We start from the raw sequence: 16,664 nt of genomic DNA, 5'->3' as shown, positions 1-16,664 counted from the left end.
AGTCTCTGTCTTTCTATACAAAAGAACAAATAAATTATTCCCACCATGTTAATTGGTGCAATACTAATGCCACAGTTTGGGTGTACATTACCGAGTTTATAAAGCACCACATAGTTGTTCCACTTTGACTCATTCTCTGCTTGTCTTCACTGGTAGAGATATTGAAATTTACCTAGTTTTACTTCTGTTTTGGGATAAAAACATGCATCTAAAACTTGGTTCATCCCAGGCTCTTCAGCTATAGGGAGTTGCATTTATGGAATCGTTTGTCCCATATGAGGTGCGGCACTGACAGAAGGGCCTTTTAGGAAAGAAGGGCACAAGGTAGATTTTATGCTGTTATGAACTGACATGCTTTTTAGGAGTTGATGGAATTTTGATAGTTTATACCAGTTGAGCATGGCTCAACTATCAGATGTCCGTAAGTACACTTTTTTTACCTGGCCCTGCCTAATTTAGCTACATCTTTACAAGTAAAGAAAATAAGCCAGGCTTGTTCTTTGGCCCTCCTGGGCTCATTTGTGTCCATTCAGCAAGACRTTCTCCTCCCCACCAAGGCAGGGTGACCTTGGCTGTACTGTTTACCAGGAACAGCTCCTGGCCTCTGCTGCCCCGACCCATTCTTGGGAGAGTTACTAGTTGACACAGGTCAGAAATATGCTGGGAAACCTGCTAATAAGTGTTTCAGGACAGTGTTCAAGCCTGTGCTCTGGCCCACTTTAGTTTATTGATGAGATGTAGCCTTTGTGGCCAGTCACTAGCTTGGCAAGGATTGTGGCTTGTGCTGCTGTCCCCCATTCAGGACGGGGTGTCTGTCCTGGCAGCCTGCATGTCTACCAGCAGAAGTACCTGTGGCCTGCAGAGAATTGCTAGTATGAGGCATTTGGTTTCTAACCTCAAAATAAATAGATCTTGAACAGTTTCAGTTATGCAATATCTTTAATACTATCACAAAATAATGAAGTAGAGAACTCATATCCATCAGAAGCTCACCCAAAGTTCCTGTAAGAATGTGATGATATGGAGCAGGAATAGCATATACATTTATATTTTTCATATGGTTAATTAAACCCACAGAATCATTCTGTGCATACTAAGGTTTTATTGGTTTTATTGGCATTAGAATGAAGAATTTCTTTTTTGAAAAAAAAAAAAAAAGACTGATAATTACTTCTCTCTGTGCTTCTAATCAACAGTCTTTGATGTACATCTGTTTTTTAAGTACATCTGTAACTTCCAGTCAGGAAAAGCCTTTTATGGCAAGTGGCCTTTAAGTTACATGCTGTGTTTGTCTCATATATTCTTTTTCTTCTTAAGAAAGCATTCACACATTTTTCCTCATCAGTGAATATATACGTAAAAATGATTTATGCAGGAAAAAAAACAGTTTTTCAATATAGTTTGGACTGACCGTTTAAATTGATGGTAGAGATTATAGTGTGCAGATATCTTGCAGATATTTATCAGAATAAGAAGCTAATTTGTCCACTCCGTATGTATTATAAGATACCATGTTGTATTGCTTCTTGTATCATGTGATGCCAAGGCTGTATCCAGCTGCTCTGTATGTGAGGGGGACAGACAGCCATGTGGTGCTGAGAGCATGTGAAGCACTAGGCTGTCATAACAGAGATGCTGCAGACCATTCATTCCCCTAATAAATCCATGTCTGCCTCCTCAGAGAGGGAAACGATGTATTTTTGTTGTTGCTCTTAAGGTCTGTGCTAAATATAAAAAAGGTATGGTTTTAAATAAAATTTATTCTAACATTGATATATTTACTTTATACTCAGTCTCTCTAAGCACTCTACGCTTAGCTCATATGGATAAATTTATTCTCAAGGACTCACTTCAGTTTAGTAAAATCATTTTAAGTATACCTTTGTTCCGGTTTGCATGTTTGTTGTATCTGGAGATTACACTGCCCCACTCWAGGTGCTCCTGCCTCTGCAGCTGTGCGGGGGGAAGGAGCACGTGAATACTCTTCACTCAGCTCTGTGCAGTCTGTTTGGTGAGCTTGAGCATCAAGGGAGTTTGAACTTAAGTGGGTTAGCAGTCGTTCACGTCTGTCCGCAAAGCTGTGAGAGTGCTAGTCGCCCGGTGGTGGGCCCTGAGGAACAGCTGGGGCAAAAGTGTCCTTGGCTGCTCCAGCTGGGTGCAGAACAGGAGCATTCCTTGCAACCTCAGTAATACTCATTTTATTCTGGGTAGATAAGGCCTTGATTAAAGGCCTGTCTTTGGAAATACAATCTATTCAGGTTTCTCATGTCTCTTCCAGACATCAGCACTTACGGTCAAGGTGAATAACAAATCTAGGTTTCATGGCACTTTCCTGGATGATCATATTTTATTGTTTATTTATTGCTGCTTCTGATATAAAATTTCTTAGAGGCATACAGTTAAATGGCCCCAAGGGTTGTGTTTTGGTTTTTTTATCTTACTAGCAGATAATATATCTGAACAGAATTCCTCTCAAAACAATGAGGACTGAGCCTGTATACTCATTTCTGGAAAGCTTATGCATAATCAGTTGATTAATATTTGGATTAATATTTACATCTATAGAAATGAAAAAAAACAAAAATTTCACAGAAGTCCTGGGCAGGAATAACTACCATGCTTGAAGTGAGGGTGTTCAAACTTCAGATTGAACTATAAAGATTAAAAAAATAAACATTGAGCTATAAAGTTTTCTTATCTTTACCACAAGATTAAATCAAAGCTCGTGGTGGTTGGATGTCTAGGAGAAGTTGATGGTGGCCTTAATATATTTGTTTCACTCAATTATATAAAAATTATAATTTATAAATTATATAATTATATAAAATTCTTTAAAAATAATATACAGTATGATTTAAATTTCAGGATAATACAAAGACTAGCGCAATGGTAAACAATAAATACTCTAGGTAGACCTAAAGAAAAATCCAGGTTGCTTTGTAAACTGGTCCCCATTCAGACAAAGTTAATTTTAATATAGGTAAATGTAAAGTTATACATGGAGAAGAATTAGTGGATGAAGAATGCATACCTCCAGGATGAGGAATTGCACCCATAAAGTAATGTTTCTGAGAAGAAACCTTAACAAGAGACCACTGCAATGTTGTGAGAAAAAGTGGAAATGCAATTCTTGCCTGGTAGTAATGGGTAATAATGAAAAAGCACAAGAAAACGATTTTATCCTATATATGGGCTGAACTGTAACATCCAACTGGGAACCCATATTTTATAGAATATACTGAAAAACTGAAGAGGGTGCAGATAAGAGTCACCAACTTTAGCTGAGGGCTAGAAAATAAGCTTCATAGAAAGGTGCACAAAGAGTGCCATATGTTTAACTTCTCAAAAAGATGATGAGCAGAGATTTGTCTACAGTGTATAAAACCTGAGTCCTTTAATCTAGCAGAGAATAGCATAACCAGAAATAATATCTAGATATTAAAATTTAAGTTGGGAATTTGGCACATATATCTAGCAGTGGAATGATTAACTGCTGGAACAATTATGGAGGAAGTGGTGGATCCTCTTTCTCCTCTTGTCTTCAAATCTATACCGGATGCATTTCCCCAAGTTATTAGCCTCAACAGCATATGAAAATAAATCTTTTGGCTCGTGTTTATTTAAGAGCTCTCACTAGATGTTCTTGGTTCCCTGCTCCTTCTCACTTGCAGTCAATGCATCTCTTAAGTTTTAAGGAATAAATGATATTTTCAGTTATATTTATTAATATAAAGTGAAAGCATTCTTGAAGAGACATGCGTTATCTAATTTTGCTATCTAGGTCTTTATTATTTAATCTACAGACTTTGAAAAGGCAGGCAGGTTTGAGATAATCTTGGTGCAGTGAACTTCAGATAACTGGTTCATCTGGCTGGCTTCAAGGCAAGCAGGACACTTTATTAGGCTTAATAATAAACTTCGAGAAATCACAGGCTATATTTGGTTTATGTTTTGTCCTTACTACATTCCCATGTGCATCTGCAGTAGAATTTAATATATAATGCATTATTTCAAATGCTGCTATTACCTGCAACCTTGAATTTATTTGGAAATACAATGCAATATACAATAATTTAAAGAAAGTGTAGCACACACAGTTTGCTTGTACATGAATTTCCTTATTTTAAATAACCATAACTTTGAAAGCAACTAGTTTATTTCCTGCAGATGTGAATCTTTCACTGTGAAAATCTCCAAGCATTTTTTCAAATTCAAATTAAATTTTTCTGCTTTTGGCTGTTTTTGTACTCAAAATAAAAGAAAAAATTGCTATGAATAACTCAATATCTGCATTAGGACAATAAGTGATATTAAATATTTTTAAACCTGTTCACTAAAACCCATTAACTAACATATTTTTGAAGGCTCACAATACCTTGAGCAAAATTATTTTCTCCAAGGAACAAGAATTTCATCAGCTTAGTGCCTGGAGGGCAGGGAGTTAGGCGGTCCAGTAATCCGTTTATGCTTTACTTTTGACAGGGCCTAAAAGAAATACTTTTAAGCTCAGTTTATCCTAGATCCTTAATCCTGATTTGCTGATATTTGCTACTGTCCTCGGCAGGCTCTTGTTCAAGCCTGAAGTGCCAGTCAGTCAAAAAATGTTAGCTAACACCACTTTACAACACAGCGACAGTTTAAAGAGGGTTTTTTTGTGGTGGGGGGGGGGTGCAGAGTTTTTCCTGTGGCATGAATTATGCAGACACTTCAACCAAATACTGCCCAAAAACACAGAAAAAACGCAGGAGAAAGTTGAAAATTGGTTCCATAGTTTTAAATTCTTGATGAATGTTTAATGGTCCAGACTTTGAGGTGGCCCCCACTGATGCTGTCTGTGTGCTGAAAATACTGACAAACTAGGAGCCAGAAATACAGCAAGGCTCTAGACTTATGATATATGAAAAAATAGGCTTAACAGTACTTCTTTATAAAATAAAATAAACAATAATACAAATAGCTGATGGCTATACAAATTCTCTTTCTTTTATGTTCCAGACCTAGTYTGTTAGGCAACATGAAACAGTCGTTCATTGTCTAATATTTTAGTCTGAATACGTCTTCTTTAAAATCAAACAAGTTGCACCATTTCTGTGTTCTGATGAACACTATAGTAGCTGTGTACCTGTTTGAGTATCAGTTTGGGGGTGAGCAGAGAACTACCTTTTTCCCTGGAGTGCTGAAACTCACCCTTTAAGCCAGCAACATCCTGGGAAAGCTGTGCTGCCACATACTGAGTGCCACAGACATCCCATAACCCTTCCAAAATGCAGGAGGGAGTTAGGTATGGGAACTGCTCCCGCTAGCACACTTCAGGTGGAGCGTGACAGTGCGGTGGAGGGTACCTGCCCTCCTAATCCCTGTTCACTTCCTTGCAGACCTTCTTGTGCATCTTTCTCAAAGAGAAAAGCAGAGCTTCAAAAGACAGTTCATAGATCATTGTTAGAAGAACCCGGTCAACTAATTTGTGTTCCTAACTTCATTGTAGAATATTCTCCACATGGACCAGAAACAACAACAAAAAAAGTGGGTTTTTTTTACTGCCATGGTCCAAAAAGCTGTTTCTAAAGTTGTGACAGCAGTTTGATGACACTAATACACAAACAAATGCTGCAGCAAGATAAAGTGCCATATGGGATACTATAGCTATTTGTTTTTATTGTAAATGGCTGTGCAGTGTTACTTTTGATATCAGTGAAAAAAACAGTATGTGTCTATTTGGAAACAAGTAAGAATTAGGGAGAAAAGTGCCCTTTTCCAGCTTCTAATAGTGAGTAAACTTTCTGTAGATATATGCTGTGAAAGTGATTGGTTACAGTGTAAATCAGCCTGGCACGCTTATGAGTATTAGTGGGCTTCAGGTGTGCAGTAGGTCAAAGAGCCCTCATAGTCAGTCTTGAAAAAATACTCCTGTTTAAGCCAGAAAGAAATTTACTGTAATACATTTAGGGATAACACCATATAATTCAGGTCATCCTTTAAATCCAGACTGACCATGGCTCAAAGATAGCAGCTACCTCTGTACTAGTTAAATAAATGTACTTGGTTGTTCTTTGGCACTGACATGAACCAGCACAGAGCAGTCYATGTCCATGTGACTGTACTCGTTGCCTCCAAAACGAGGACCTGCCACCTGGGAGCAGACCCAGGCCCAAGCTGTCTCCTGAGCCGAGCCTGGCAATTGCAGGGAGTGCTGCTTGGCTCAGGTCAAACTCAACAGGACAAATGAGTTTTTGAAAATGTTCTCTGATATCGTGTATGGATGTCGCTGTTGAGTCCTGGTTCAGCCTCTGTGTAGATTAGGTTTCATCCAGAACAGTTCCTCAACCTGCCTGAATGCTGTAGTCCACACAAGGGAAGGATGGGAACAAGCAGCTGGGAGCAGGGTACAAGCCGGAGGCAGCTCCCCTTTTTCAGTGGCTGCATGAATTTATGGTAGAGTCAACTGCTTATGGAATTATGGTCTCAGAAGAATTATCTGTGGTTGCCTTGATAAACAGCTGCAAAGAATTCCTTTTCCTCTCTGTTTCTTAGGAGATGTGAATCTTTGAAAGATCAGTAACTGCATATGCAATAACCTTGAGAACCATTCAACAACTTACTCTCCCAGATACAATGACAGTAAATCCCACAAGATTTCTTGACAGACTTAAAGTGAATGCTAGGGAGAAGCCTGTGGCCACAGTGTGTGTGATGTGCACAAGGGAAGGGAAGGGAAGTCCTGAAAGCTAAATTTAGATCATTAGATAAAGAGAGTGTGTTGTCGAAGATTGTTGTCTCTATAGATAAAATATTTTTACACATGGATACATATTTTTGACTGTGTATAAACATTTTTATTATTTTGAGATTTGGTTTATATTTCATTTGAAAGGAAGAAAAACAAACAAACTCAAATCTTCCATTGGAAATATTTTGCTTGGCTCTGCTTGCAAAACATCTGATGTGACATGGTGGTGACTAAGATAAGAATAGTGAGTATCCTCTGTGCAAGTGATGTTCATATCATTGAATTCTGAGCTAAATCTCTGTTAGATAAACATTTTGGCTGCACTGGGGACCCACCTGTTTTTACACAAGCGTGACTGAAAGGAGGACTGGACCCATTATTTAAACATCTATACTACTGAGTTAAACGTATGCCGCCTAAAAGAATTTTCTGAGACGTTTTCATGTCACCTTGAATTTCCTGGTTCTCCTCTTCCGCCAGTGTGCTTTCTTTCTCTTTCTTCTATGAATCTGCATATGTGAGGTCCTAATTGTAATTTTAATATTCTTTAATAAATAGGATCAGTTAGTTTATGTTCYAGGCAGAGGAAATGGCTGTTTCTGTAAAGAAAAATTAGTATTCTTTGAATGGATGAAAGGAGGTTAATAATTGGGAGTGCAGGCCAGTTTTCATATCTCACTACCATCTACTGTACAAACTGTAAAACCACACTGTGGAAAAAGCATTGCATTTCACCAGTGTAAGAAGACTCTTTTCTCAGTGAATTTGTCCTAAACTCAAGGAGGGAAAATCCACTGATTTCTTGTTCTTTACTTGGGAATCAGTATCTCTTAAACAGATGACGATGTCTGAAGATGCTCAGTGTTGGCCAGAAGGAAAGAACATCAGATTTTAGTTTTGCTTACAAAGTTTTTATTCAAGCCAAATGAAAGTGGATGTTTACTTGGGAGGAAAAAGAGTGTTGTACATTAGTTTACTTATTCTTGCCCTAATTAATAAAACCTTTCATTTCTTAGCGGATGTGTCAAAATAAAAGGGATTTTATATTGGCAAAGCCAGTGGGATTGACATACAGATTTGGGATAGTTTAATACTTCTTTTAGTTGAGGAATTATTCTTTGATTCTTTTTAATTAGCTTTCATCTCAGTAGCTGATGTTTGGTGCTATTATACAAACACCAGTTAAATGCAATGTTATATGGAATGGGATATAATCATTTATCCAAGGTTSTGAAGTGTAAATGACAGTGTTGAAAATAAAATATCAGAATTCTGTCTGAAAAGAACTAAATAAGATATTAACCGAGTTAGCTCTGCATTATCAGGGTAAGAGAGTCTGCTTTTACAATGATTACTGTACAAGTACACAAAGTCTATTCAAGACAGAAATTTCTCTGATTTTCATCAAGAAAACTAACATCAAATAGACAAGAATCAGCTGAAAACATCTAACTGTGCCCTTTATATAAGGGAACTGATTTTCATAATCTATTATTCTAATAGTTTTATTATTTTCAAAAGGCTAGGAATATGTATAATATATTCCATTAACCATTAATACTGCACCAAAAACTATAAAAGAACACCGGTAAGCTTGTAAAATCAAGCACTTCAAAACTGAAGAAATGCCATCATTTGCTCCTTTTTGTATCAGTTATGATACAGTCTATAATTATGTTGTTTTTATCTCTTTTTATTCAGTAAATGTTATAAGGCCTAATTTGCTCAACATTATGCAACCCTTGCAAATGAAGAAAGAAGGATAAAACAGTTCGTGGCTTTTCTATGGTGTCCATTGTTACCGTACTTCAGTACTTTGCAAATATTCATTAACCCATCTTTATAAAGTCTGACATTTTGGGATTAAAAGTGGTGTTATGGGGAGCTGATGTACTTTATATGTTCAGAGCATCCTTTCTATTGTCTTCAGAGGCAAACATGAGTGTGCAAGACTTCTTTGAATGACATTAGAAATTCACCCAGAAAAATGAGGAACTGTTTTCTGACACTTGACCCATTCTGTCCCATCTCCTCAACCTGTCTGCCTTGTTCTGTGTCAGTGTCCAAGTCTCAATCTCTTTTGTTTCCTAGCCAAAATGGCTATTTTACTTTGGCTGATTTCCCCCAAGTCATATTCTTCCTGTAGCACACACTGAGCCATTTTCAGCCTAAATTTGCTAGTGTTAAAAAACAACCACAAACTAGAGTCTTACTAACAAAATTGTTGTGAATTCTTCATAACAGGCAGCATTGGTAGTGCTGCCTGTAACATCCAGTTTGCTACATTATGAAAATTCCTTGCATTCTCTTCCTGAGGGCCATTTGTCAGTGCTGGTTTGTCAGTCACGCTTTTGAAATAGATTGACTTTGTAGCAAGGGAGTTGTTCTTTCATTCAGGATATGTTTAGAAGTTTTCTTACAATTTGTGCATTCCTCTGGCAGTCTGAGTATCCAAAATATAAATATTAAGTCTTTGGTACAGGTCCATGTTGTGTTTTCACCCATCATTCAATACAGTAGAACTGTGATCCTGATTATGACCGCTCTATGCAAGAAATAATTATATTGGCATTTACTGAGTTCACTTCCTCTGTTTCTGCTAAGTGTTCTGTTCTTTACATCTCCTTTGACCATGTCATAGTCCTTTTGTGTTTTGTTCATTCTACTATTGATAGCACCACTCATTTGATACTAGCTGGCTTATGGCTCAGCTGCAGGTTTCTCAACACAGAATAACACTGCAAGCACTAACCTATGCCTAAGTGGCTCATAATGGAATTACCTCCTTCTGACACCTACCTGTACGCTGGAGTCAACACAAAGACATACAAAAATGCCATTAATTCTTCCAACTTTTAACCCAACCGAAAGCACCAGGAAATAAATTGCCTTTGGAGAATAAAGGGATATATGCATGAGCTTCCTTGTTTCATTTATATATTTTATATATTTCTAGGTCCATCTATTTGCAGTCAGTGCAGCTACTCATTTTACTTGATTAAATTCCATTATTTCTGGGCTGAATCCTTGGTTGTTGTTTTTTGCAGTCACTGTTTATGTGTAGCTTGATGTACCCTGCAAATGGAGAGTTGTCCTGTCAGAGAGGGCTCCTCAAGAAGCGTCCATTTGCTGTGTTTTTCTTGATTTTGATCTGACTGGTTAGTCATCAAGTCCCTCTGTCCTATTTCCACTGTCGTTATTAGTTCACCTGGTATCTKCTATCTTTCAGTGTAGTAACTTTTCTTGCTTGTCATGTGGAGGAGATGCTGCCACCCACAGGGTCTAAGTTAGAATTGCAGCCATATGAGTGATTTACAAGTACACAGCATTTAGCTCCTAAAAGGATAAATGAAAGGGAGAAAAGAGTATTGTATTTAGCAAGGTCTGCTGTTATCTTGAGACACCCTGTGCCTTTGCTGCTAGCAGTGGAAATCCTGCATATGAAAACAGTGGGAAGAGAAATGGTCACACACCGTTAAGTCCTATTATTCAGTAGTCATCCATAGAAGAGAAAAATGTTCTACATAAAGAAGGGACAATCAAACATTTTGATATCTCTAAAATAAAATAATGTTGTATGCGTGAACACTGAAAAATTGTGAGAAAATTAAAACAGACACACTGTAAAGTAAAGCTGCATGGATATTTTTTAAGCTTTAAATTTAAATCCTTACTGCCCTCATGTGGATGATGTATACTGTGTGTTTTCACTCTGTTGAAGGCAGAAATGGACAGGTTCCTTCACAAGAGTGGAAATACTGTCATACATCTGCATATGAAGGACAATTTGACAACTAAACTGATACTGTACATCTTAGGCAAGGATCTCAAGCAGCATGGCAGTGATATATTTTGTAACTTTTACATACAAAAACTGCCTATGACAAGATCTTATGCTCTTTCTTTCTCTGTGAATACTTTTGCTCTATTTTATTTTTGAAAAATCAGGAGTGCCCTGAGTGTTAAGACTTTGCTGTCCAAGCTGTGTCTGTGAAAGTCTATCCAGAGGGAACATGCAGTATTTTTTGAGCTCAAGATGTGAGACAAAACTGSGAACTGAGCATGAGCTCTCTGATGTCCTAGCATGCTGCAGCTGTAGGAGCAACAAAGATAAAATGGTACAACAACAACAGAAAAAGAAGAAAAATCTTCCACAGATCAAAATGCCAGGTTGAACTAATTACATACATAGCTGTTACTCTCCACAGTATGGGCAGCTGCTGTTAAAAAAAAAGTCTCTGTGTATTAGTGTATATATGTATATATATGTGCATATGTATGTATATCTATTTCAGGAACTCATGTTGGAATTGCATTATTACTTTTATGTTATTGTACCATTAAAAGCTGTTGTACATTGTTAGCTAACAGTAATATTTCATTGCACATTAGTTGACCATCCACCAACGAGGGACAAGTGAGTAATCCAAGTGAAAGTTTCATGAATAACACTGTGAAGATACCATTGTGATAACAGTTACTTAGCGGAACATACAAACTTACTGGCAATTTATAAAGCAAACGGCAAAGCTGAATTTGTAACATATCTTCATTGCCATAAAGAGTTTGACCGAATGGCTTTGCCAGTCTTTCTTCTTTAAAATAACCTGTGCAGAAATATGAGAGATACAGAATGATTGGTAAGCTTTTAAGGATTTTATTTCCTAAATAATTACACAGCAAATCTAGCTAAGTTTCAGATCTTTCCTAGGCCCTACATATATTTCAGTGTATACACAGGGCTCTGCAGAGTATTAAATAATTTCTGTAAATTATGTTCAGAACCGATTCAGATAGTAACAGTTGAGGAACTCTTTTTTAGACAGTGCAAGATAAAAATGCTTTTTAAGGAAAAAGGTAATATTAATTTGAAGAAGTGTTTAGTTAGCATGCAAGGGAAAAGGTAACAGGAATATAGTAATCTGAACAGTCCTGTGTTCAGATATCCTGCTCTTCAACTGAATTATTTGTATTTGCTCCCATTGCTGTTGACACCAAGGACTTTCAAGGATAGATTGTCCACAGTAATAAAATAAAGATTGAAAATCAGGCCTGATGTGGAAGCCTATACCTTGGAAAGTAGAAACAAGGCCTGTGGCCATCCGCCAGACGACAAGCAGGCGAGTTAGCACTAGAAACGATGTAGTGTCACATAAAGAGTGTTGCTGGCTGCAGATCCCAGGCTGCTGCGCTGAACCATTTGCTCACTGCAGTTCTGTTTCGAGTAAGGAGGATTTTATAGGCTGTGTGGATCAGACTCAATATCGGAGATATTGTCAGTTCCTGTCCTGTGCGGTAATACTATCACCTGCTATCGATAGCGGAGCGATGGAGCCAGACYGGGAGGAAGCACTGAGGCCCGTGTTGCAGGCCTTGAATAACTAACTACAACTAACTAGCTGTGGTAGAGCCCGATGTGAGGCCCCAGAGCCTCACGGGAAGAAGCGTGGAAGGGGATTGCACGTTGTTCCCTTTCGAGTAGCCCTATTTTTACACAGTTTGGGCCTGGGAGGTTTCCTCAGTTTTTACAAAGAGTTTCATCATTCTTCTGAGAGGGGCAGCTTGCWCTCCTAGACTGCCTGGCCCACGCTGACGGCTTTTGCTGAGCAAGGGCAAGAATGATCATGGTGTTTCCTCCGTCCCACTTCCTCCGAGGGCTGGGAATCCACATGGTGGGTTGTAAAATCCTTACAGAGAGACAGGTCCTTGTGCTCTCCCTCCTCTTTTGCCTCACAGAGCTTGCGGTAAGCCAGGAGTTTCCTCCTGAGTGGTAGGCTGGGAGGTCTGGGGGGGTTCCTAGCAATAGCAAGTTCTGTACTATAATAAACTATGGATAAAATCCACTCCTTTCAACAGCCCCAGCAAACCCAAGCGCAACACAAGAGTGTTGTTCTGGATGCAGAGCTCACGCTTTCGGGAGCAGCGAGCGTGTGCGAGGGGTGGAGGAGGCCCGGTGAGGATCCCTGGCAGACAGCGCTCTCCAAAGAGCCGAAGAGACTGCTGGCTCGCGGCCGGGGGGCTCGCTGGGGCCCCGCGCGGATACCTCTTCCATCGGCCTTGTCCCCCCACTGCCTTCCCTCTGGGGAGCTGGGAGACGTGGCTGTTAGATCTTCTTTGGAGATCCACTCTCTGCACTGTAAACATCATGTCCTTCAAAAGAGGAGTCTGTAGCAAGATATTTGGAAGTTACTTCTGTTCASTGTGCTTTTGCTGATAAGCACAAAGTCTGAATTTAATAAAAGTTCTTGTGCATGGAAACTTCAGCAACACTTTGTTTGAACTCTGTAGTCTTTATAGTCGCCTTTTTTTTCTGCTAATCTTCAATCTCTGTTGCATTCTAGTAATAGTATGGGAACCAATTGCTAGCCAAGAAATACCTTTTTACATTCAGTTTTCTGGTTAAAATAACAGTTGGAATTTGGAACCGTGTTAGCCTCACTAACCATTCGGATTTTTTCTGTGCGATTTAATATTGTCCTGAAAACAAGAGAACTCATTCTGTACTGCAGGGCACCTGGAGCTGCAGTGAGCAGCCAAAGGGCTCACTAACACCAGAACAAGTTATCAGGTATCAGCTGCTCAGTGGTCGCTGCCTCTGTGCAGGTTTTTACTCCACGGCACATGTAAAGAAGATAAGCTGCCTTCTATGTGCCTGGGGGTAAAAGCAGGTACAGGGACAATTACGGCAGAGCCCCTGAAACATGGTAATGTCTTTGCTGTACAATGACATATCAAATCACTGAAGTCTATTACAGTTCATTTCTTTTTTTTTATTTTAGGATATCGCATTGGGAGCACGCTGGCAATTTGATTTGATGTTTGTGTTAGAGCAGACTACTTTATAAGGCTTAGAGAAATAGATGCCAAGTGGGGTGTGTGCCATTTTATTTGTGCATTTCAGAGTCTTCAGAAAAAAAAGAATAGATCTTTTACTACCTTAAAATTACAGTAAGCATTTGCTTTACTTTTCTGGAGGAGAGCATAGAGAAAACTAGATGTGGCACTGACTGCAAATTAATTGTTGTTGTTGTTGTTGTTGTTGTTGTTGTTAATTGGTCTGTACAGTGAAAAAACACAGAATCTAAGATCACTGAGCAGACATCATAGCAAAACTCCAGGAAAGCTCTAATTGATTCTGTTGGTCGTCTGACTAGGAGCTTTATCAGTCATTTCAAATTGTTTCCCCTTATCTACTACTTCCTTAATAAATATTTCAAAGATTCAGGTTAAAAATTTTTGAGTATTTAAAGTACAAGATAGAATAATTGAAACCATCTTGTAATGCCACTTTGTGTCAAGTATTCCATCTCTCTGACCTCATTAGGTGTGCCTAGTTATTAGATACAGTGTCACTAAAGAGTTTTCACTTAAAAGCTGCTTTGATTAATGATTGGTTGGACTGAGGTTTTACTGTGTAGGATTAACTAGATTTAAAAATGGCAAAATGCCATAGTAGTGTTAATGCCAGACTTTAATGAGAAGCAGAAGTAAACTAAACTCATGTTCYCATTACTTTTATGTCCTGTCCTATTGCCACTACTTTTTCTAGTAAATAGTAGCCTAGGTAATATATTACTCACAAATATGTAATCTTAACTATATCCATACATTTTTAATGAATCTTAAAATCAGATTCATCATCTCAATCTTATTATCCAACAGAGAAAAATGTTTCATATTGATTTGGGCCTTTTTAGTTAAGAAACAATATGGAAGTAAGACAAGGTCACACGGGCAAACATTTCTCCCAGTTAAGACTATACTATCAGTGTAGTTGAAAAATACACTTTACACATTTTTGTGTTGTCTGCCGCTTGAATTTTCTTTTACTCTCATCTTCATAAGTGAATTTATTTCTCCTGAAAGTTTATAGAGTTGGCAGCTCTAGGGAATTATATCTTTAGTTTTTTCCATTGATCACATATTGCAATATATGATACTGCTGATAAAGCCCAGACAATTCTCACTCAAGACAATGTTCAGTCATCTCCTTAAATCCTACTAAAGTAGATAGATAGGATTTAAGTATATGCTTAAAAGGTACTGCAGTGCGGAAGCAGGGCTTTTGTATGTAGCAGATTTTCAGTCCATGGTATCTTTGCTGAGATAATCAGAGGGCTCTGAACAGGAAACAGTTTTCTCATCTCAGGAGTTTGAGAATTTTTTTTCTTGCATGGATCCTGATTTCCTGATTTGGGTTGTTTTTCAGAAGCAGTGAACTTCAAATATGGTGGTATTGGACAAAAACATGTAATGAAGTTTTGGTTTCTGCGCAGTAATATACTGTGAGAATGAAGCACTGTGCACTCATAAGCAATAGTAGCAGCTCTTCACAGAGGCAGCAGTGTTTCTGCCAAAGCACGTAGGACTACATCCAACCAAATACTTGGGCTGTAATGCCTGATTTCTCATTGAAATCATGGATATATTGGACTTGACTTAAATAGGATTACTCACTCAAGCAAATTTACACGAGGGTCTAAGGCACATGTCCAGCTCTCAGTGAGTTAGGAGGCTACGTACGTACTTGTCTGGCTCTGGGTCCTAGGCCCAGAGCATAACTTTGCTTGCGTGAGTTACCGTGTTGAAATTGAGATCTACATAAACATTGTTACTCACACCAGCAAAACTGTGTGTGTGGACAAGGGCTGACAGTCAGGAATCCAACTTCCTTTTCTACCATATTGAAAATTTCTGTTTCCAGTGATGATCAAAATTTATTAATTTAGCATTACATTTGCACTCCCCATTGATAATTCCCTGGTCACTGAGTTTTTTTACTACCTTCTAATATTACCTTTGTATTCTTTTCTTAGGTGACCTATTCATATTATTTTGTTTTTCCTTGTTTAGGAAGAAGGACAACGAAAACAAAGGACAAGAAAAAGAAGAAAAAGAATTTGATGGAAAGGGCTCAGAAGCAGCACAGCATCTTTCTAGCTACAGATAAAACAAGCCAGTAAAGACTTGATTTTTTTTAATATATATTTTGCAAAGTGCACAAAAGCTGCTATATGCTCCTGCCCACGGATGCACTACGATTCAGCTGCTTTGACAGTATTGGTGGCAAATAACTTGTGAAGAAAGCCCACAAGCTTGTTTGTTTTATTTATATATTTTTTATTTTATTTTTCCCTCCTATTTTTGACCTGAAGACTTCAAGGTCAGGAGTGCACTGAGTTGAATCAGTGAAAGTGGTGCTGCAGTGTGCCCAAGATTTAGTCTGAGTGCCTGGCCAACACGTTGACATGGAATGGAAGCAGGAAAGAAATCTATGTATCACCATGAGGCAGACTTGTGCATATTTAAATAACAAAGCAGAAGTCTTGGAGGTGTAGGTACTTTTGCATTTATGGCCTTTGTTTCCTATATTTGCACATTCCAAGAGCAAATGGATATGACCTATCTACTTAGCATTAACATGCATTGTTCTCAGCACCCGTTACATCGAAACAGCTGTATAATAAAACTGCTTTAAGACAATATACCACAGGAATTACCGCTTAGAGTTCCAGAAGCACAACAGACCCTATGTGTACATATTACTCTGTATACATATAAATAAACATATTTACTGTACATCTATGCATTTTTATGTATAATACATTATACATGTTTAAAGTTATGTCCTGTTGGTTCTAGTAATATACTTTAAAATAATCCAGTAAATGTTTACTTTTTATTATGTTTTAAATATCTTTTCATATTTCTCAATAGTTACAAACCAGATTTTCTTCTCATTTGTAAAGCACATTCGGATGGCTAAACTACCTTATAGTGACCCTCACAATGGAGCGTCAGCTCTGAAATACACTTGCCAGACTCGTAAACTCAAGTCTTTTCTGCTATTCTGCTATCTCAGCCCCAATCTCAGCCCCTACACTTCTCACAAAGAGAAGTGCAGCTTTTTTAAGATGAGGCATCATGATGATAGATG

The 16,664-nt window shown here is 38.2% G+C and overlaps 1 protein-coding gene across 1 annotated transcript in view; it reads left to right on the top strand.

Moving 5' to 3' along the window:
• Positions 1-16,414, top strand: part of RSPO2 (R-spondin 2) — a 59,680-nt gene extending 43,266 nt beyond the window's left edge. Inside the window, exon 4 of the mRNA XM_026075830.1 lies at positions 15,581-16,414. Within this exon, the coding sequence (XP_025931615.1) occupies positions 15,581-15,690 (110 nt within the window). The 3' untranslated portion in view covers positions 15,691-16,414. The remainder of the gene's footprint in view (positions 1-15,580) is intronic.
• The last annotated feature ends 250 nt before the right edge of the window (positions 16,415-16,664 follow it).

This window comes from Apteryx rowi, unplaced genomic scaffold (assembly GCF_003343035.1).
Source record: "Apteryx rowi isolate R43461 unplaced genomic scaffold, aptRow1 scaffold_411, whole genome shotgun sequence".
Taxonomy (NCBI): Eukaryota; Metazoa; Chordata; class Aves; order Apterygiformes; family Apterygidae; genus Apteryx; species Apteryx rowi.
The sequence above is the reverse complement of the archived record's forward strand: the minus strand, read 5'-3'. Positions and strand labels throughout refer to the sequence as shown.